This window comes from Balaenoptera ricei, chromosome 5, assembly GCF_028023285.1.
Source record: "Balaenoptera ricei isolate mBalRic1 chromosome 5, mBalRic1.hap2, whole genome shotgun sequence".
Taxonomy (NCBI): domain Eukaryota; kingdom Metazoa; phylum Chordata; class Mammalia; order Artiodactyla; family Balaenopteridae; genus Balaenoptera; species Balaenoptera ricei.
Genome location: NC_082643.1, coordinates 78,446,395 through 78,467,101, shown reverse-complemented (window position 1 = coordinate 78,467,101; position 20,707 = coordinate 78,446,395). Strand labels below are relative to the sequence as shown.

General features: G+C 38.1%; 2 protein-coding genes across 7 annotated transcripts; one reads left to right on the top strand and one right to left on the bottom strand.

Moving 5' to 3' along the window:
* Nucleotides 1-901: 901 nt before the first annotated feature.
* On the bottom strand, nt 902-4,964 carry RPL9 (ribosomal protein L9). 2 transcript variants are annotated; one of them, XM_059923169.1, is made up of 7 exons: nt 4,855-4,964; nt 4,650-4,765; nt 3,956-4,051; nt 2,852-2,984; nt 1,907-1,987; nt 1,267-1,381; nt 902-993 (listed from the first exon to the last, which is right to left on the bottom strand). In XM_059923169.1, exons 1-6 carry the CDS (start codon nt 4,898-4,900, stop codon nt 1,275-1,277), a joined length of 579 nt encoding a protein of 192 aa, XP_059779152.1. In that variant the 5' UTR covers nt 4,901-4,964; the 3' UTR covers nt 902-993; nt 1,267-1,274. The 2 variants fall into 2 exon arrangements, with proteins under 2 accessions (XP_059779152.1, XP_059779153.1); XM_059923170.1 differs by lacking the exon at nt 3,956-4,051.
* A 517-nt stretch (nt 4,965-5,481) lies between these two features.
* LIAS (lipoic acid synthetase) lies at nt 5,482-20,399 on the top strand. Of its 5 annotated transcripts, XM_059923163.1 has the most exons (11): nt 5,482-5,644; nt 6,756-6,928; nt 7,883-7,976; nt 8,926-9,006; nt 10,503-10,659; nt 10,746-10,803; nt 12,989-13,117; nt 15,277-15,422; nt 16,081-16,151; nt 17,157-17,268; nt 20,035-20,395. In XM_059923163.1, exons 1-11 carry the CDS (start codon nt 5,600-5,602, stop codon nt 20,085-20,087), a joined length of 1,119 nt encoding a protein of 372 aa, XP_059779146.1. In that variant the 5' UTR covers nt 5,482-5,599; the 3' UTR covers nt 20,088-20,395. The 5 variants fall into 5 exon arrangements, with proteins under 5 accessions (XP_059779146.1, XP_059779147.1, XP_059779148.1 ...); XM_059923164.1 differs by lacking the exon at nt 8,926-9,006 and having other exon boundaries at nt 20,035-20,397; XM_059923165.1 differs by lacking the exon at nt 17,157-17,268 and having other exon boundaries at nt 20,035-20,397.
* Nucleotides 20,400-20,707: the final 308 nt, after the last annotated feature.

Genomic DNA, 20,707 nt, shown 5'->3' with positions numbered 1-20,707 from the left:
GTATTGAAACCCTAGACCTAGAACCCCATCCAATGCCTACCTCAAACCTCATCTAAAATATTTCAAAGCAAAACTTACATTTACAATTTCATCCATTTCTTAAATACTTAACCATTATCAAACCAAAGATTATTAACTCAATATAAAAATTAATTTCATTTATCTAAATGAAGATCTTTTAAAATCCTTATGTTCCAAATGGGTTTTATTTTTTCTTGCTTAGTTCCTGAACATACCTTACTTTGAAGGCACAGCCCACAGATTTTTCTAACAGACTAGACACACAGGATGTAAGAGAAATCAAACTTGAATGTTAAGTTTTGCCTGAGAAATCATAAAGTTGGAGTTTCTATCAAGGAAGAGATTTAGAGGCAATCCTATTGAGTTAAGATAGTCTAGTATGGTAGTGTATCTAAAGCATGACACATGGAATGAAGAGACTATGGAAGTGTTATAAGTTTTTTTTAGATATCAAGGACTAGGACACAGGAGTAAATGGCTGAAATTACGCTAAAACAAAGAACCTTGGGCCACAGCAACCATGTTTATCATGAATATAAATTAACTCCATCTTCTAATATCACTTCTCAGCTGCTTTTTCACACAAAGTTACTGTGACTCAGGCACTTGCCCTCACAAATATTCAAATTCGTGCCTCTGCGAAATTACACATACCTTCAGGACATCTCCCAAAGTTCTTCATCCAATAATGAACAACCACAGTGTCACCTGTCACTGGTACCCATATTCCTCTTGCCTGAAATACCCTTGCTATTCCTTCAAACCACTTCTCCCATTAAGTCTTACTTTAAAAAACCCTCCTATTCCTTCTGTTATTGTTCTTAGCACACTAGAATTTACTTAGCTGCTTACTGGCCAAATAGTTGGAAAGGATAATCAATTTAAGAGAAAGTCCCAAGTCAAAAGAGCTTTTATTCGTTTTTAAAATATCACATATGAGTCTGGCCTCTTGCAGTTTCTGTAACTGGATCACTGTAAAAAGAAATGAAAATGTCAGTAAATCTCCATCAATATCCTTGCCCAGAAAAGTTCTACTCTGAATCATCTAAAACATACTTCAAGACTATGACTTACTGGTTCATAGTAAAAACGTGTCAACTCTCTTATTCTGCCAAATTTACTGTGTTCCAGAATGCAGCTCTCCATTTTCTACCTTTGCTACACCTCCAGTTTAAGTCTCTTAATCAATTAAGACCCCCAACTAAAGCAGTTAATAAAATTTATATGGACATTACAAGAACCCACCTCAGATCTTATTCATCAGCCTGCTGAACTGTTCCTTTTTCAGAAACATAGATACCATCCAAAAATTTTCTGATATCCTTGTTTTTAACTGTTGTGGCTTGCTGAATCAAAGCAGCTGTAAGAGTGAAAAAGATAAGGCAATTATTTTATCAGCCAAACCCATCATAAGCAAGTATTTTATTACGTGCTATATACTTAAAACCCAAGTATCTTTGGGATAGTTTATTAGAGTCCCACCATTTAAAAAAACTCACCAATCTTTTTGTCTATTTCATTGTTCTGCTTTCTCTCTCCTTCCCCGTAATTTTTTTATTTACAGTTACTTATGTTTGATTGCTCTATTAGAGGTATAACAAATTACACTTGAGTCCTTTTGTCCCTATTAATATCCAATGTACTTGAGTCTTCTGTTTCTTTTGTGCCTTCACATGTCTAATTGTTTTTCTGTACACAGAGTTCCTAGGTGTGTTTTTAATTGACTGACCAGTGTCTTTACAAACTCCCCATAGAACACTGTAAGTAAAATAAACGGATGAAAAAAAAAAGAAAAAAGCTCACTAAAAGAACATATACCAGGTATTCAACTACAAGATCTAGGTAAGATTTTATGGGCATAATCAAGCACAGTAAACATACAAACCTGAATTTGACACAAGTTCAATGTCATTTCCTTCAAGAATCAACTCATCTTTCTGGGCTTGAGATACTGAACAAGCAACACCTAAAAAGGTAAGAGAGCATGTGCATAGTGTCAACATAAAATTTGTAGCATATTTAAAATATTTAAATTAAGTAGCAATTTATTCCATTTAAAATTCCACACACCAAAAGAAATTGTTTTGTAACAGAATCTGTATTATCTGGGCCAATCTTGTATTCCTGCTTGAATGAATCTGTCCCAGACTGATTACAGACTATGATTCAATTAAGGAGTATGAGAAAAAGGTATTCAGCTAGTAGGATTTAGCTGTACAAAGATTTGTATCCAGTCTTACTTTTACTGTATATTTGGTATTCCTCAAAGCTCACTTTTCACCTAAGGGTTCTCATTAAGTATTGCTGACCATAGCAACTATCATATATTTTTGTAGAGCCATTAATAGGTACAATCCCTTCTTCCCACCCCCACCCAATTCAACAGAATCAAACAGCATCGAGAGCACTAAGTTTTAAAACTTTCTAATGTTTCAGTGTTAACTATGCATCAGACAAGAACTATTTTTAAAATGCATTTCAAATTCAAGTCATTTAATCATGAGATGTTCCCAATTTTACAGATGAGTAAAATGAGCTAATAGAGGTAATCTGCCCAAGGCTGACAGTGAGAGCTGAGACTTGAAACTAGGAAATCTAGGTATTAACCTCTATTCAAATGGTCTTTTTTTTGGATTTCAGTTTGCAAAACCAATCACAGCTCCCATGGCCTGCAAACTACCCCAAATGTAAGCCTTCAAGAACCACAACTGGTATAAATATGATACAAAGCAATAACCAAAATGGATAATTCTGAAATAAATCTGGTCTTATTTATAGCTACCCCAAAATACCAGCCTTCACAAGTAGAAAGAAAATTTCTAAACCATACCTGGCCTCATCCGAACCCTGCGGATGTACTTTTCACCCAAAAAATTTCGGATTTCAACAAGAGAACCAGTCTCCTGAATAACAACGTTGATGGGGAAGTGAGCATACACAGACCTCATCTTGTAACGGAAGCCCTAGGTTAAATAAACAAACTATTAGCAATGCTGAGAAATTTGAAAGGATTTCCAGTTTTTCTCTGAAAACCAAGTATGAGTTGCCCTTTTATAAGGAACATTTACATATTTGTCAGGGCTGTCTCCCTCCCTGCACCTAGAAAAGGATGACCAAATCTCTAGAAATTACCAATGGAGACTTTAGAGGAAAATTTCCTCCTTCCTGACAAAGGAAACTGAAACAGTTCTCACACAGCACTCATTGTCAAGGTTTTGTAAAATGTTATCACCCATACCAAGCCTTACAACAATCTTACACACAAACGTGTTTCTGTATCTCCTCACTGGACTGTGAAGCTCCTTAAGGAAGCATGTATTTTACCACCTGCTATGCCCACGGTAAACAATGCTAGTTTCCCATTAAAGAAGAACCCCAAAGCCCTTCATCTTAGACATCAAGCTAACATACTGAGTTACTAAGGTACGCCAGGTCACAAGAACTGATGACACCAAGACAGGCCCCCCGCCCTCAAGGAACCTAACCTGGTATGTTTTTAAGGAAATGGACAGGGAGCTCAGAAATTAGGTCCACCTTTTTCTATCCCTACAAGAGGTCCTGGTGGTGACAGGCATAAAACAAGAAACCAAAGCCTACCCTGTATGTTACATTTTTTAATATAAAAAAAAAAAGCACGCTGAAGGTGAGTCCTATTTTGTGTGGAAAAAACACCATCAGCATACTATTAAGATCATCTGGTCTTTACTCTTATTTATCACTCAATCTTTACTCACATCACTTAATCCTAAGACCTAGGAATGTCTATTAAACACATTTGCCAAGATCACTTTTTCCCAAGTACTTAATAAGTACACATAACTCACTAAATTACATGCATAATCTATTCTCTGCAGCAGACATTTATGTTGCATACATAAATCACAGCTGAGAAACCTCCCCTTCCAAAACAAAGTAGTCTGGTTAACCTGCTTACCAGTGTAACGCCCTTGATCATGTTCTGTACATGACTACAGATAGTGCGAACAGTGGCCAGTTCCTTCCTATTCCCCCACCATTTGTCAACCCGGAGCTGTAACAGAACAAAAACTTTAGAAAATTCTTTCCAGTAGTAAGTAGGCTTGGAAAAAAGTCCATATATTCACAGTAAGTACTCTAGATTCTAGTATTTGCCCAAATTAAAACACACGTTTTTCAAGGAAAAATTAAACCACAAAGCCCTCAGTTAACATTTTTGTTACTGTATATTACAGGTACACTACTACTTCACAAAGGAATGACAACCCAGAACACAAGTTTTGTACAAGCTGCATCAAACTTCACTCCTTGAAAACTAAAATACCAGGTTTAAAAGACCTACTGCTGCGTTCCTAAGATTCTTACAAAACAATCAGAAGAAAAATAAACTTAGCTTGTAACAGCATTAAGACCTGATACGAATGACAACTACTAGTACTGATCTTTTATAATCCACTCTGTTCAGAATCTGGTTTTCCAATTTCACTGAAGCAACAACACCAAAACTAGTTACGCTTCTGGACACCAAACTTCAACTTAAAACACTGAACCTCAATTCCATAATTTTAAAAACAACCCAATCTGATGCTCTTAAATCACAACCTTCCAAACAAGCAACTGAAGTGTCAAAAAAAACAGAAATAAAAACTCACCCTCTTCTTTTTCTTCCCAAGGAGACTGAGTTCTACGTTGATATGATTGAAGTCCCTCCGCAGGGTGCCTCTGGGGCCCTTCACAATAACTGTGCGTCCCTTCAGAGTAATGTCGACTAGGAGAGAACGTATTCGTGAGGCCTCGCAACAAGGTATAGGGCATGTAGTAAAGATGTAAGAAAAATGCAAACACCAGGTCTCGTACCATTTTCTGGAATGTCGACAGTCTGATTGCTGAGAATGGTCTTCATTCTGAAACAAAAACGCTTGGGGTAAGAAGGCCGCAGAGGACCTGTTTTCGACCAAACTACGATGCACGGAGCTCCACTCCTACCGGAGACCGCAGGCAAAAATCCCGGGAAGGATACGGGAGGACCAGCACGGAGAGCGGCCCCCACTACGCCCTGGCCTGGAAGGAGCAGCTCCTCGGCGGGTGTTATAAGCCCAATGGGCCAAATCCCGCTCAGCGCAACCCTGGGACTCCCATCAAGCCGGCGCCATCCCGGCAAGGCTGAGGAGTGGGGGTAGGCCTAAAAGCCCAGCACAGGGCTCGAATCCCATCGCCACCAAATTCATACGGCATTCGCTGCGTGGGGAGACAACCAAGATAGGGTTTCTGAGGGCCAGACTCGCGCCGCTGGCTTTCCCTGACCCGATGGCTTCGGATTCCCAAGGCCCACCGACTACAGTAACCAACCTCACCTCGCAGTAGATGCGGCAAAGAGAGGGCGTCTTTCGTCATCACGTTCTTATAGTCCGTAAGAGTCCTGCGTATGGCGTCATAAGCGCGCGACGCGACTAGGCTAAGGCAGCCAATCGCGGAGCAGGGCAGGTTCCACAGGGTCAGGTGTGGCTCAGGTTGTTGGTCATAAATCGAGTGACGGTTTTTCCATCTTTGTTTTCCCGGGAATTAGTGATCGCTCGACCCTGCTAGAAAAAAAAAGAGAGGGATGTCTCTACGCTGCGGGGGCGCGGTCCGCACCGTGGGCCCCCGGGTGAGCTGCGGGGCGAGCAGGGTGCGGGCGTGGGGTGGGGGGGCTCCCATCCCTTTAGAGCGCCCAATAATGCCAGCACTTAACTGAGTGTTTACTTCGAGCCAGGTACTGTTCTAAACATTTTTCTTGTGGTATCTCATTTAATTCTTCCGACACCCCCACGAGGTTAAGTCTCTGGTACTGGTTTGTTTGTAGGTCTCTCTGGCTGGCGCTGAGAGCTTTTTTTCTGCGTATCAGTGATTTGTACTCTGTATTTATTGGAGCGTTATAGGAGCACTGCGGTGAGCACTCCAGATTCCTACTGTGTGTTGAGCTCTTCTTGTGTACTAGACACCGGTTTGGGCAATTAGAACCCAAATCTATGCTCTAGACTCGAGCGGGAGACCTGGGCAAGTACAATAGCAATCGTGCAGCATTAATAGGCACTGTATTTTTTTTTTTTTTTTAATTCTTGAAGGTTCTTTTGCTTTATAAGTACTGACTCTTGAATTTTATAGTGTTTTGTCCGTGTGTGTTCAGATCTAGAAGCCAATGGCTTCTTATGGTCAACAAATACATATTGAGTGACTTCCTTCTTTAAACACAGAATGTAACCTAGAAAATTAAAACATTAGGTTTGGTTTCCCTTCTTCAAGTTCTGTGAAACTAGTTGAGCACTACCTCTACGTTTTAACACGTATGCTTATCCAAAGTCCAAAGCAGAGAGATTTACTTCAAATTTCATTTAAACGTCCTTGACTCAAGTCAGGAATAGAAAATTCAAAGCTGTAGTGTCTTCTCCCTTATTGCAATTTAAACTTGAAAAACAGACTTTTAGTACCTAAATGGGTTACATGAAAAGTGTGGCATGTTAGCCAGTTCCAGTGTTTCCAAATCTATTCTAAATCCAGCAGGAAATGGTCAGCTCCCGTTCTCCTTTAGGTTTGGTTTGTTCCCCTTGGGTCCTCCTTAATCTTAGATTCTCAGCTCCTACACAGAGCTTGTAAATAGTTTGACATAATTTCTGAATCAGTTCTCTGGGTTTTACCCTTCCTTTTAGGTATTAAAATAGGTTAAAACTTAGTTATTCCAAACCCCACTAAATAAATGTCATAATGAACCCTTTGTTTAGGTATTTGGAAGATATTTATGCAGTCCAGTCAGAGAAGTAAGTTCCTTGCCGGATAAAAAAAAGAAATTTTTACAGAATGGACCAGACCTTCAAGATTTTGTATCTGGTGATCTAGCAGACAAGAGCACCTGGGACGAATATAAAGGAGACTTAAAACGCCAGAAAGGAGAAAGGTAATTGAAATTTTGAGGTAATTTTAATGTCCCATTTCTTCATAGTGCATCATTTTCAGATATAACCAAGCCCTAGGGTATATTTTTAATCAGCTTGTTAAATTTAGCTAAAAATCATTAGAAAGAAGTGATAACAAACATAGATAGAATAGGTGACTAGGTGAGATTGTTGGAATCTATTTCTTTTCTCTCTGCCCTCTGACAGTTTTTCTTCACCCTTCCTAGGACTTAGCCATCTTACACCACCATCTCCCATTTTCCATCCAGCAACAAATTTCTTCAGAGAGCAAAGATTATCACCTTGTTACTAGTCTATTACACTTTAATAAGTTTTTCATTATTACTGGGTGTCGGTGATCTAACTTGTTGCTTTGCCTAGTCAATGTACATATGATCTTAGTTTAAAAGAATTGTAAGGGAATTTAGTGCAGAGAGCAAATTGTATTGGGAGATACTTTACCTAGCAACTTCTAGATCACAAGTGGGTGGAAGTCAAAGGGAACCTGAGGAAATGTAGTCTTCACTCCAAATTTTAGATTTTTTTCCACTTAATAACTATCAAAATCTAGAATGTAGAGCAGAAAGTTCACTTGTGGGATCTCTCCTTAATCTGAACAAATATAGAACTTTTTGTCAGTATTATTTTTTAGGGAATGAGATGTTCAAAAGCTTCTTCATTTTTTTATTGGGATGGTGTTACTCTGTGCCTTTGCAAAAGTAGACATGAGCACAGTGCCCTGCTAGACACAGTTATAGGTGTTTTCTAAAGTGGTTTGAGCAAATCTAAATTTCATTCTCTGTTATTACTCCTATGGCAGAAATTAAAAGAGTTAATCCAGGATTATGGGGGGAAAATTCCTAACTAGGAATTGTAATAGTGCAGAGTAACTTCAAAGCTGTGTGATTATTTGGGAACATACTTGTTAATGTATAGTTATATTTGGCTTTCCTCAGGTTAAGACTACCTCCATGGCTAAAGACAGAGATTCCCATGGGGAAAAATTACAATAAACTGAAAAATACTTTGCGGAATTTAAATCTTCATACAGTAAGTTATCAGAGGGTTAAATATCCCTCTTTACCAGAAGCCGTAATTTTTCCATATATCTGTAACTTAAAAATTAATAAAATACGTATCAAAAATAGCAAGGAAAAAAAAATAGCAAGGAAAGTAAATAAAGATGTTTAGTGATACATTACTCTCAGTAATGGAAATACATTTAAAGATTATTTTCCCTGCAAAAGAAACAAAAAGTAATTGTATTCTTTAACCTCTCATTTAATAGTACAAACAAAAAAATTTTTTTTCTGCAATTTTGGGAATGAGGGTTTTTGTGTGTTTTATATTACAAATTAAGTACATGCTTGTTGGAAAGGGTATATTAAATGTGAAGCATCCTATATGCAATCTCAAATGTTTAACTGTTACACCACTTTAACTGTTCAACATATACCCTTGCAGACCTTTTTATTTGCACATGTAAAATATATACATTCATATAGGGTTTTTTTTGGTTTTGTTTTTTTAAAATTTATTTACTTATTTATTTTTGTCTGCATTGGGTCTCCATTTCTACGTGTGGGCTTTCTCTACTTGTGGCGAGCAGGGGCTACTCTTCGTTGCGGTGCACGGACTTCTCATTGCAGTGGCAGGGTTCGGGGCTCTAGGCGCCTGGGCTCAGTAGTTGTGGCGCACGGGCTTAGTTGCTCCGCGGCATGTGGGATCTTCCCGGACCAGGGCTCAAACCCGTGTCCCCCGCATTGGCAGGCGGATTCTTAACCACTGCACCACCAGGGAAGTCCCTTCATATAGTTTTTAATTTAAAAATGGAATCCTAATATCTATATACTTCGACAGTTTTAACAGCATTTTTGAATAGTGAATTTCTTCATAAATATGCTGTGAAGAATGGATAGTGTAAACATGCCTGATGACTAATTTGCTCAATTGGTAAGTATTTTCAACCTGACTGTATTCAGTTCCCTTTTACCCACAGGTGTGTGAGGAAGCTCGATGTCCCAATATTGGAGAGTGTTGGGGAGGCGGAGAACATGCCACTGCCACTGCCACAATCATGGTAAGGCCAGCCTCAAATTCTAAAGTCTAGAGACTGAAAGGAAATGTTTTGTGTCTTTCTCCTACAAATGTACATTATGGGGCTTCCCTGGTGGCGCAGTGGTTGAGAATCTGCCTGCTAATGCACGGAACACGGGTTCGAGCCCTGCTCTGGGAAGATCCCACATGCCGTGGAGCAACTGGGCCCGTGAGCCACGACTACTGAGCCTGCGCGTCTGGAGCCTGTGCTCCGCAACAAGAGAGGCCGCGATAGTGAGCGGCCCGCGCACCGCAATGAAGAGTGGCCCCCGCTCCCCACAACTAGAGAAAGCCCTCACACAGAAATGAAGACCCAACACAGCTAAAAATAAATAAATAAATAAATAAATTTATTTAAAAAAAAAAAAAAATGTACATTATGAATCTCTGATCAGATTTCTTGTTACATATGAGTTTATGAGAAATGTGGGAAAAAACCCAACAGAATAATCCAGCCTGTTATGATCTCACCCTTCTCTGAATAAGTCTATTATTGATTCTTCCATCTACCTGATGGTTAATCATGCACTGCCTTGAGATATCTCTTCTATTAATTTTTGGAAATGTTCTTCATGTTCACTTAACTTGTTATTCACTTTGCCCCTTAAATAATAAGCATATATTTTTCTCCCTCATGGGACTTTCAGTTGGCCCACGTTCATCTGTTCCTAACTGGGCTAAGCTGGACTCCAGGAAGTAGGTTGGGTTCAGGTCTGCTCTAGAGAGCTTTATTCATGGACCGGTGGCTCTCCAAGGCATATTCTTTTCATGGAGGTTGGAAGGAGCACAAGAGGGCAAGCCAACCATCCATGCACATTTGAGACTTCTGCTTCGTCATGGCTGCTATCATTCTATTGGCCAAAATAAGCCACATGGCCAAGCCAAGCATGAGTGGGAGTAGAGACATAACTTCCTCCCCAAGTAGGCGGGCCCTGCAAGTTGCATGGCAGTGGGTAAGATGTATAATCTTAATATGATGGAGTAAGAAATAGGATTAACAATGCAATCTACCATATTATTTATACAGAGGAGTTTGCAGATTGAAGTATTGGGTTAAATATAAATTATGTGCAACTGAAAGTCCATACTTGTCTGGGGAATGTCTGATAAACTGTTGAGTTATATCAGCAAGAGACTATTTAGATGAGGAGCTGGGGATTCTTATGAGATAGAGCTCCTTCTGGAATAATACAGAGCCAACCAGAGAGCTTATCTAAGTTATGCAATGTCAATTCTTGAAGGAAGGAGTGATTCTGAATACTCCATGATGGAAATCTCTGGTTTTATCCCTTGCCTTTCCTTTTCTTTAGTTTTACCATATATGTTTGTATTCCTTAACTGTATTGTTTAGCTTTGAATGTTTTAAATTTCTTAAAAACAGAATCAAAGTTTATACATTCATTGCAGTTTTATTCCCTTAACATTACATTCTCTAAGTCATCTGTTTATTTGATTTAAATTGTAACATTTCTATTCTAGTTGATGGGTGACACATGTACAAGAGGTTGTAGATTTTGTTCTGTTAAGACTGCGAGAAATCCACCTCCACTGGATGCCAATGAGCCCTACAATACTGCAAAGGCAATTGCAGAGTGGGGTCTGGATTATGTAGTCCTGACGTCTGTGGATCGAGATGGTTAGTACATCATCATTACCTCTTCCAGAAATTGGCTCTTATTAAGTTATGACATCATCTTAAGCAGTGGACTCTTTTGTTTCTAGATATGCCTGATGGAGGAGCTGAGCACTTTGCAAAGACTGTGTCTTACTTAAAGGAAAGGTACTTACTTGTTTTTGCATTTGCTTGTGTAATTTAAGGACTTTTGTTGATCCATGTAAATTCAGTTTATTTTAGGTCTTTACCTTAAAGTAGTGGTTATTAACCTTTTGTGGGGATTATAAACCTGTCTCATAATCTGCTGGAAATTATGTGGTCTTTTATCCAGAAAAGTCGTATTCAAACATACAGATACATATTTGCAGAAATTTTAGGGATGTAGGGACACAAACTTATTCATGGACCTTTAGTCGGTAGAACCCCTCCTTCATATTTGAGTATCAGTCTAAACTTTGAGTAATTTTCTGAGAAGTATAAAACTAGTCTTCCTAGCACTGATTTAAATAAACCATCATCTAGAAGAAGTTAGGATGAGATAAACTCCCACATTGTTAAAATATGTAATCTTGATATAAATTTTATCACTATTGATATGCCCTGGGAATTTTACCCATAACTAACAATTTATTAACATGTAAATTCCATGTATTTAAAAAGCATTTAAAAAGGAGTTTTTTTTATTTATTTATTTATTTAATTTATTTATTTTTGGCTGCGTTGGGTCTTCATTGCTGCGCGGGCTTTCTCTAGTTGCGGCGAGCGGGGGCTACTCTTCATTGCGGTGCGTGGGCTTCTCATTGCGGTGGCTCCTCTTGTTGCGGAGCACGGGCTCTAGGCGCGTGGGCTTCAGTAGTTGTGGCTTGCGGGCTCTAGAGCGCAGGCTCAGTAGTTGTGGTGCACGGGCTTAGTTGCTCCACGGCATGTGGAATCTTCCTGGACCAGGGCTCGAACCCATGTCCCCTGCATTGGCAGGCGGATTCTTAACCACTGCGCCACCAGGGAAGCCCTATGCTTATTTTCTACAGCTCAGTACTAGTCTAACACTCTCAGTAAATGTTTTTTCAGTGATTCCCCCAATATTTTCTATTTTATTTTTTTATAGTTCATTTAAAAAAAGTTTTGTTTGCCACCCACAAAATTGATCTCACAAACCACTAATGAGTCTCAACTTGCAGTTAAAAAAACAGTGAGTTATGTGTTCTTTCAACATGTCTTGTATCCATGGGAAGGGTGTGTATGTGGTCCTTTCTACATCTGTTCTCGCATGAAACAGCTCCAAAAAAAACTTTGCAGTTGGGTTTGTGAAAAAGTTTTAGTTTCCCAGTCATTTCTACTACTTGTCAAAGGGAACAGCTTTATGACCTAGTTCATATTTTAATGCTTGAATGCATAAATATAGCCAGAATGTAAATAGGAAGATTAATGTTTAGCTTGTATTTCATTTAAGCAAAGCTCATGACTCAGCAACTCAGAAGATAGTTTTTTTTTTAATATTATTTTACTCTTTTTTTATGATATATTTTAATTAATTAATTATTTATTTATTTATTTATGGCTGTGTTGGGTCTTCATTTCTGTGCAAGGGCTTTCTCTAGTTGCGGCAAGTGGGGGCCACTCTTCATTGCGGTGCGCGGGCCTCTCGCTATCGCGGCCTCTCTTGTTGCGGAGCACAGGCTCCAGACGCGCAGGCTCAGCAATTGTGGCTCACGGGCCTAGTTGCTCCGTGGCATGTGGCATCCTCCCAGACCAGGGCTCGAACCCGTGTCTCCTGCATTGGCAGGCAGATTCTCAACCACTGCGCCCAGTGAAGCCCCAGAATATAGTTTTTAAAGCTCAGAGCACTTGTGAAATATTTGTCTAGAGGAAGGGAGGAGGGCACTATTCATGAATTTTAAAAGAATGCAAAATTAAAGGAATTAATATTTGCATTCACATAAGAGATATCCCAATTTATTTTCTAAAAAAATACAAAGGTTATTTTATATTTAATGTTTCATATTTGTATGTTAATTCCTTTAAACAATTTTTTAATACCTACTTAATAAAGTTTAAAATTCTATATAATCCCAAAATTTATTCTGATCATTATTTACATGCAGATGTGTTTTAACCACAGTGTGCATATTATTTGATGTTATAGGTTTGTTTGGTTTTTTGGGGGGTTTTTTGTTTGTTTTTCATTTAACAGTTCATATATAAACATTTGTGTGTTCATGCTATTCTTGGCAAGGTTCTAAAGCTTACTGTATTGAAACTGATACTGAATGAGTACTGGTGACTTCTATTTTGAGCAACGGTTATGTCAACTCTTTTCCTCAGTTTGATACTTATCTCTTTTTCACCCTAGGAATCCGAAAATCCTTGTGGAATGTCTCACCCCTGATTTCCGAGGAGATCTTAAAGCAATAGAAAAAGTTGCTCTGTCAGGATTAGATGTGTATGCACATAATGTAGAAACAGTTCCAGAATTACAGAGGTGATTTCATATACAGAGTAATGTTGGGAAGTTTGGAGGGTCAGAATCTGCTATATTTTCTCACTTGTTTCAGGGGAGAACTTTGTAATTCGCTTTTATAAAGTGAACTCTGTTTTTAAACAAAAACAACATATGTCTATTGCAGAAAAATTTTTAAATGTAGCCAACAAAAAGAGTGTAAACATCACTCATAATATTTCCACCTAGTAGTATCAATTACTAACATCTAAGTGTAATATATACTTATATATTTATACATGTGTATATATGTTTTGGTACACACACACATAATGAGCATCTTTTTTTTCTTTTTTTTTTTGTAAAGTATCATTGCAAGTGCCATCGAGCTGTTTTTTTCAAAGAACAGTTTTCAGAAAGAAAAACTTACTCAAGAGCAATTGCTTTGATTGTAGTTCTAAAAAAAGACTTTTAACCATCCACTTGGCAATAATATATACAGTAAATGATGCTGAAGAAAAACCTAGTACACTCAGATGTATTTCAGATCTCTTTTAAAAAGTAGATACTATGCTGTCTTACTCTTCCTAATAATTTTAGTAGTTAGAAATAATTACAGATTGTTATTCTACATCAGTAAGTACATTCATATTTCAGAAAAATGAAAAATTTTGGGCAAGATTAATAATTCATTTTCATTATTTTAGTAAAGCATTTGATAGTGATTTTATTAGGTTCTACACATTATTCTGTGTTAAAGAAAGAAGTAGGATAAACAATAACCAGGATTTCCACTAAATCATAAATATATTAGGGAGCATGACTTGAATTCAGTGGAGAAATAACTTCCAAAAAGTAATTTCCTTATTATCAATTGTGTGTGTGTGAATTTTAATATTTATTTATTTATTTATCTTGGCTGTGCCTGGTCTTAGTTGCTGCATGAGGGATCTTCATTGCGGCATGCGTGTGGGATCTAGTTCCCTGACCGGGGATCAAACTTGGGCCCCCTGCATTGGGAGCATGGAGTCCTACCCACTGGACCACCGGAGAAGTCACTGTGATTATTTTTAAATTCATTAATTTGTTTCCTCTCTTCCCTGTGAACTGGTCTCTGATTAAAAATAACAACCATAACAACAAATCAATTACACAAAATAAAGGTACATTAGAATTCAAATGAAGGCTGATTTAACATCACCAGCTTCGTGTCCTTTGGGCCTTATCCATTTAAGCCATGGTGGTTTGGCCCCTGTTGAAGTCTAGCACACAGCCTGTTCCAACCCTGTCATATCTCATGATACCACCACCAGTGGGTGCCAGTTTCTCTGTTTTCATTTAAAAAACATTATCCAGGACTTACTGGTGGTACAGTGGTTAAGAATCCAGCTACCAATGCAGGGGACACATGTTCAAGCCCTGGTCCCAGAAGATATGACATGGCTGTGGAGCAAGTAAGCCCGTGCGCCACAACTACTGAGCCTGCGCTCTAGAGCCCGTGCTCCGCAACAAGAGAAGCCACTGCAATGAGAAGCCCGTGCACCACAACAAAGAGTAGCCCCCGCTCAGCACAACTAGAGAAAGCCCGTGCACAGCAACGAAGACCCAACACAGCCAAAAATTAAATTAATTAATTAATTTTTAAAAATAATAAATAAATAAAAAACATTATCCTTTGCAGTGAAAATTCCAGAATCATGTATTTTTTTACCTAAGAGATGTCAAGCTATATACTTACCAGCAGAGGGCAGCTTAGTCTTTAGAAATGAACATAAAAGTTTCATTCCTCTGAAATGGTTCAGGTTAAATAGTTTTTTCTTTGTTCAGTATCGAGATTTTCTTCCACTTTTTTCCCCTTCTCTCTTGACTACTCTTCTAATCACTTATTCTCAGCTACAGAATCCTGGTTTCTCAATGAGTAATTCATAAAATGAATTAACTTCATTCATTACTTCCATTCTCATTTTCTCTGCCCCAGGCTTGAAAGGCCTGAAAAGTCAACAGAGTTGGGGGCCTAGTGAAGCTTGATTTTCTATCCTAAAGTAGCACTTAGACATTTGTCCAAAAATGCTACCATTGAACCATATGATGTAGCATGATGTCCAGAATGTACTTTTCTGGTCTTTCAGGTTGCTTGCATAATTATGTACTTAGTTGAGCTTGTGGTTATTCTTGCTGACAACAGCTTTGCTGTTTTCAAGGAAAGTTCGTGATCCCCGGGCCAATTTTGACCAGTCTCTATGCATACTGAAACATGCCAAGGAAGTTCGACCTGATGTTATTTCTAAAACATCTATAATGTTGGGTTTAGGTGAGAATGACGAGCAAGTATATGCAACGATGAAAGGTAAAGAAATTGAAAATGAAAACTCTTTTCCGTTTAATTTGAGTAATAGCAGGAATCCCACTTTGAAGGACCTGTTATGCTTTGTCCATAGTCTCAGCGAAAGTGCCAGTGAGAACAAACATATAGTATATGTTGTAAACAGCAGCATAGAAAGGAAAGGAAGTATGTTTTCTTAAAACTTTATGGAACGATGTACAGGATGCTCAGGATATGAAATTTGCATCCCATTTTATTTCTTACCCTTTCATCAACTAAAAACATGATTTTGTCCACTTTTCTTATTCACTCATTAGACAGTTTTTGAGTCCAGCCAGGTATCAGGAGCTCTGTCAAGCACTGACAATCCAAAGATGACTAGGATGAATTCAGGCCTTTGAGGAAGTGCTTACTTATAGAATTGTTAACATAACATGGTGTGCTTTGGACTTCACTGAACCTTAGTCCATTAAATCCATTTGCTTTGTGATTCTTGTGCTTCTTAAATTTTAAAATATAAAAGCTTTTATTTTACCTGAAGATCCTTGCCCAACTTACAGTTATTTATTGGTTCAAAGAGTAATAAGTTCAAATAATAATTAAAAGCTGCTCTTTACAACAATGCATACAGTTAGCATCGTAAAAACATCTGCTAATGTAACATGTGCTTTTTTTCCTGTAGTACTTCGTGAAGCAGATGTGGACTGTTTGACTTTAGGACAATATATGCAGCCAACAAAGCGCCACCTTAAGGTACAACTACCATAAATTGCCAAATGTTTAATGGTAATTTGAATTAAATCTTTATTTTCTTTAGGTAAAATTAAGAAGCTACTGGCTTTTTAGTGTAGTGTTCCATGTGTATTTCTAAGTTCCAGTTTCCATTTTATTATCTGCATAAAGCAGCTACACTGGCACTCATTTGCTGCCCCCAAAATTGTATAACTTAAGTGACCTACAGGAAAAAAAATTTTAAGTTGGGAAGTTGTGTTCATTCACACTTGGTGATCTTGTGATTTGTTTTAGAATTATATGAGAGCCAGAGGTGAAGTAAGAAAAAAAAGTAGGTCTCCCTATTTCTATATTGGACATTTATTCATTCATTCAAAAAACATTTCTTGAGTAGCGACCATGTGCCAGACACCGTGCCGAGCAGAAGATACAGGATGAGTAACAGTCTTGTCCTCAGGAATCTTTTTTTTTTTTTTCTGTCAGGAATCTTATAGAAATAGGTGTGATTAATTTTTTTTTTTTTTTTTTTTTTCAAGTTATACACCCAGGTCACTTTAATTTACTGCTTTATTCTGCAAAAGTAGCAAATGTAGCAAATGGCTAATCTTGTTTTAGTGTTTGGCACTCTGTGGTACCAAGGTCCAGAATTCCATTCATGTGAATATGTTGATCCATTCTTTTCATCCAGTCACCATTTATTAGGTGTCACCATGTACCAAGTACTATTCTGGATGCTTTGGGTATGGAGATAAAGGAGACCTGGTCCCTGCTCTCAAGGAGCTGTGATTAATTTTTGATTGTACTTGTTGGTCAGTAAAGGAATGATACAGGTATATAATCTCTACAAATAATCTCATTTTCTTTCCCTTTTGGAATAGCTAATATAATTCCAAATTGATATGTTTCCCCTCCTCTCTAATTTCACTATAATTACGTTCTGACCGAGTAGCCAACAAGTAGATTTTTGTATAGAACCGAAATGATTTAGGAAAATTCTAGAATCTAGAATTAATTCTTTAAATCTAGGTTGAAGAATACATTACTCCTGAAAAGTTCAAATACTGGGAAAAAGTAGGAAATGAACTTGGATTTCATTATACTGCAAGTGGCCCTCTGGTGCGTTCTTCATATAAAGCAGGTAAGTTAGACTGCAGAGCATGGTTCTATTTAGTCCGTAATTTTCCACATTAAAAGAATAATAGCTGTGGTTGTCTTTTGTGGGGAAGAAAAAAAAATTTTTTTTTTTCTGAAGTATCTTTAGGAACTTCGCTCCATAAGGGTAAGTATCTATTTGACAACATTGCTGCTTGTATTAATATCTTTGTGTTTTTCCTCCCAGAAGCAACAGGAAAAAAAATCCATAAGGTTATTTCCCCTATGGAAATGTTTAGTATCATTTTACTATCTACAGTGCAATTTTTTATTTTAACTTATTAATTAATTTATTTATTTTTGGCTGCATTGGGTCTTCATCGCTGCACACAGGCTTTCTCTAGTTGCGGCGACCGGTGGCTACTCTTCATTGCGGTGCACGGCCTTCTCATTACTGTGGCTTCTCTTGTAGCGGAGCACAGGCTCTAGGCACACAGGCTTCAGTAGTTGTGGCACGTGGGCTCAGCAGTTGTGGCTCGTGGGCTCTAGAGCGCAGGCTCAGTAGCTGTGGAGCATGGGCTTAGTTGCTCCGCAGCATGTGGGATCTTCCTGGACCAGGGATCAAACCCGTGTCCCCTGCATTGGCAGGAGGATTCTTAACCGCCGCACCACCAGGGAAGTCCTAAAAGCCTTTTTCAAGAGATAAAGTCATGTGGTAATGGCCATTACAAGAATAAACAGCTAGTTATTTTTTGGGTATGTCCAAACCATGTTATACTATTAATGATCTTTTAAATGACTGTTACCTAGTGGAGTCTAAATCCTAGATATGTTAAAATTAGGCATAAATTCTATTTGTAAAAATTAATGTTCAGGTGTTAGTAATATTCAGTGTGTTCCTGTAAAGAAACTGAAGACATTTTAATGAACTAACAACAGCTTATCTTAGTTATAAAACCCAAGAATTTGATTCAACACTGACTGACAGGTTGTGGGAATTTTGGAAACCAATAATGATAAGTGATTTATTCTTCAAGGAGCACTACTGGCAAGCTAAAAATATATATAAAGGACCAACATCAGCTTTCAGGGCGGTCAAAGTAGAAAAATGTCATTTGAAAGGACTTTTTTTTTTTTTTTTTTTTTTTAAATTTATTTAGTTTTGGCTGTGTTGGGTCTTCGTTTCTGCGCGAGGGCTTTCTCTAGTTGCGGCAAGCAGGGGCCACTCTTCATTGCGGTGCGTGGGCCTCTCGCTATCGCGGCCTCTCTTGTTGCGGAGCACAGGCTCCAGACGCGCAGGCTCAGTAGTTGTGGCTCACGGGCCCAGTTGCTCCGCGGCATGTGGGATCTTCCTAGACCAGGGCTCGAACCCGTGTCCCCTGCATTGGCAGGCGGATTCTCAACCACTGCACCACCAGGGAAGCCCCTGAAAGGACTTTTTATTTTGTTGGTTTGGGTTTTTTTGTTTGTTTTTTGTTTTGTTTTGTTTGTTTTTGTTTTTGGTAAGGAAAATTTCTAACAATTATGAGGAAGTGAATTATAAACTTTTTAATTCCTTTAAAATTACCAGTAAAAGGTCAAAGTCTTAGATTCAGATGATGGATTAGGATCTGATAATATGGTTCTACTCTTACCAGATTTAGATGAGGCATGGGGCAGCACGGATTATTCTCTCCATTACTTGGCAAGGTTATGAGTCTTAGGATTCTTGGTGATTGTGTACAGATAACAATCATCACAATTCTACTTATGTATTAAGATGACAGAGAAGTTCATCAGACTCCTCATAAAGTCAGGCCTGCAGTGCTGAACTCTGCCAATAAGCTTTGAGCCGTGCTATAACAGTGATAGACTAAATGGAACCCTAATGACCTGAAAAGTGAAAGTGCCCCCTCTAAGCAGCTAACTTAGTGCACAGGCACATCTTAGCGGGTGGAGAGAAAGCAAGCCCATTATAGATGAAGAGCTCTTGCTTCCCTAGAGGGGAATAAGCTAAAGAGATGCCATCAAATCAATCTGCTCAACTGCAGCAAGGTCTGTTTTATAAACATCAGATCCAGGCTAATAATGTAGCAGAATTGCTCTCTGAAATGAATTGTGCCAACAGCAGTACTTTGTCGGTGATGAGGAATAGATGGTGCACATGAAGTGGAATAAATGCACAGAAGCAGCCCACAGATACAATAGGGTCACCCTTTATAATATTTCTTTACTAGAAAGAGTAATGGTAAAAATTGTAGTGATAGAAAAAGTTTTTTAAGAATAACAACTAGGGACTTCCCTGGTGGCGCAGTGGTTAAGAATCCACCTGCCAATTCAGGGGACGCAGGTTTGAGCCCTGGTCTGGGAAGATCCCACATGCCACGGAGCAACTAAGCCCGTGCACCACAACTACTGAGCCCACATGCTGCAACTACTGAAGCCCATGCACTTAGAGCCTGTGCTTCGCAACAAGAGAAGCCACCGCAATAAGAAGCCTGAGCACCACAACGAAGAGTAGCCCCCGCTCGCCACAACTAGAGAAAGCCCGCACACAGCAACAAAGACCCAATGCAGCCAAAAACGAACAATAAATAAATTTATGAAAAAAAAGCTCTTTTAAAAGAAAAAGAATAATGACTAAGCATTATGGTTGAGGAAAGGACCAAAGATACGGGGGATATGTGAGGTTAGAAAATTATTGCCATTGAGATTTGAGAAGAGAAAAACACCAATAAATACAAAAGTCATCTTTAAAGGGAAACACTGAAGTATAATTATTCTGAAATTTACTTTAAATTGCTATTAATGTATTTTCATTTTTCCTAAATAGGTGAATTTTTCCTGAAAAATCTAGTGGCTAAAAGAAAAACAAAAGCCCTCTAACACTTAACAAGACATTCAAGATCGCAGGAATTTTAAAACTTTGACTCCAGTTGGTAACAGAAGTGGTGGCAGAATGCCTAGACTTCAGTGGATATATCCCAGTCTTTTTGTTTTACGAAAAATATCAGTAAGCTGTGCATATTTAATTATAATAATTCATTTGTCTTTTAGCATATCTTCTTTGTCCCAGTAAACAATTGCTTGTTATGATGTAATCATAAAACATCTTTGTAAGAGTTTACTGTTAATAGTGTAGTTTAAACAATACATTAAAAACTTCTAGAAAATCTTTTAAGCCTCTATACATCATTGTCACGTTTCATTTCTGAAAAATGACATACTGTGATGAAACAGTCAAAATAGATTGAGATTGTATCTGTTTACTTATAAGTAGCATATGTCCTTTGCATAACATCGTTGGAATAATGTAGAAAGGCTTAAGAGTTTCAGTGTTGACTCTTCACGTTGATATGACTACTTTAGACCTACAGAAGAGTTTTATGTTGATTGCTTGTTTAGGACCTCTATTAAACCAAGACCATGATGTTGTCCAAGATGGGGAAATATAACCTAAAAATAAAATATTAACTCTCATTTTATAATAGTTTGCTACATCACAT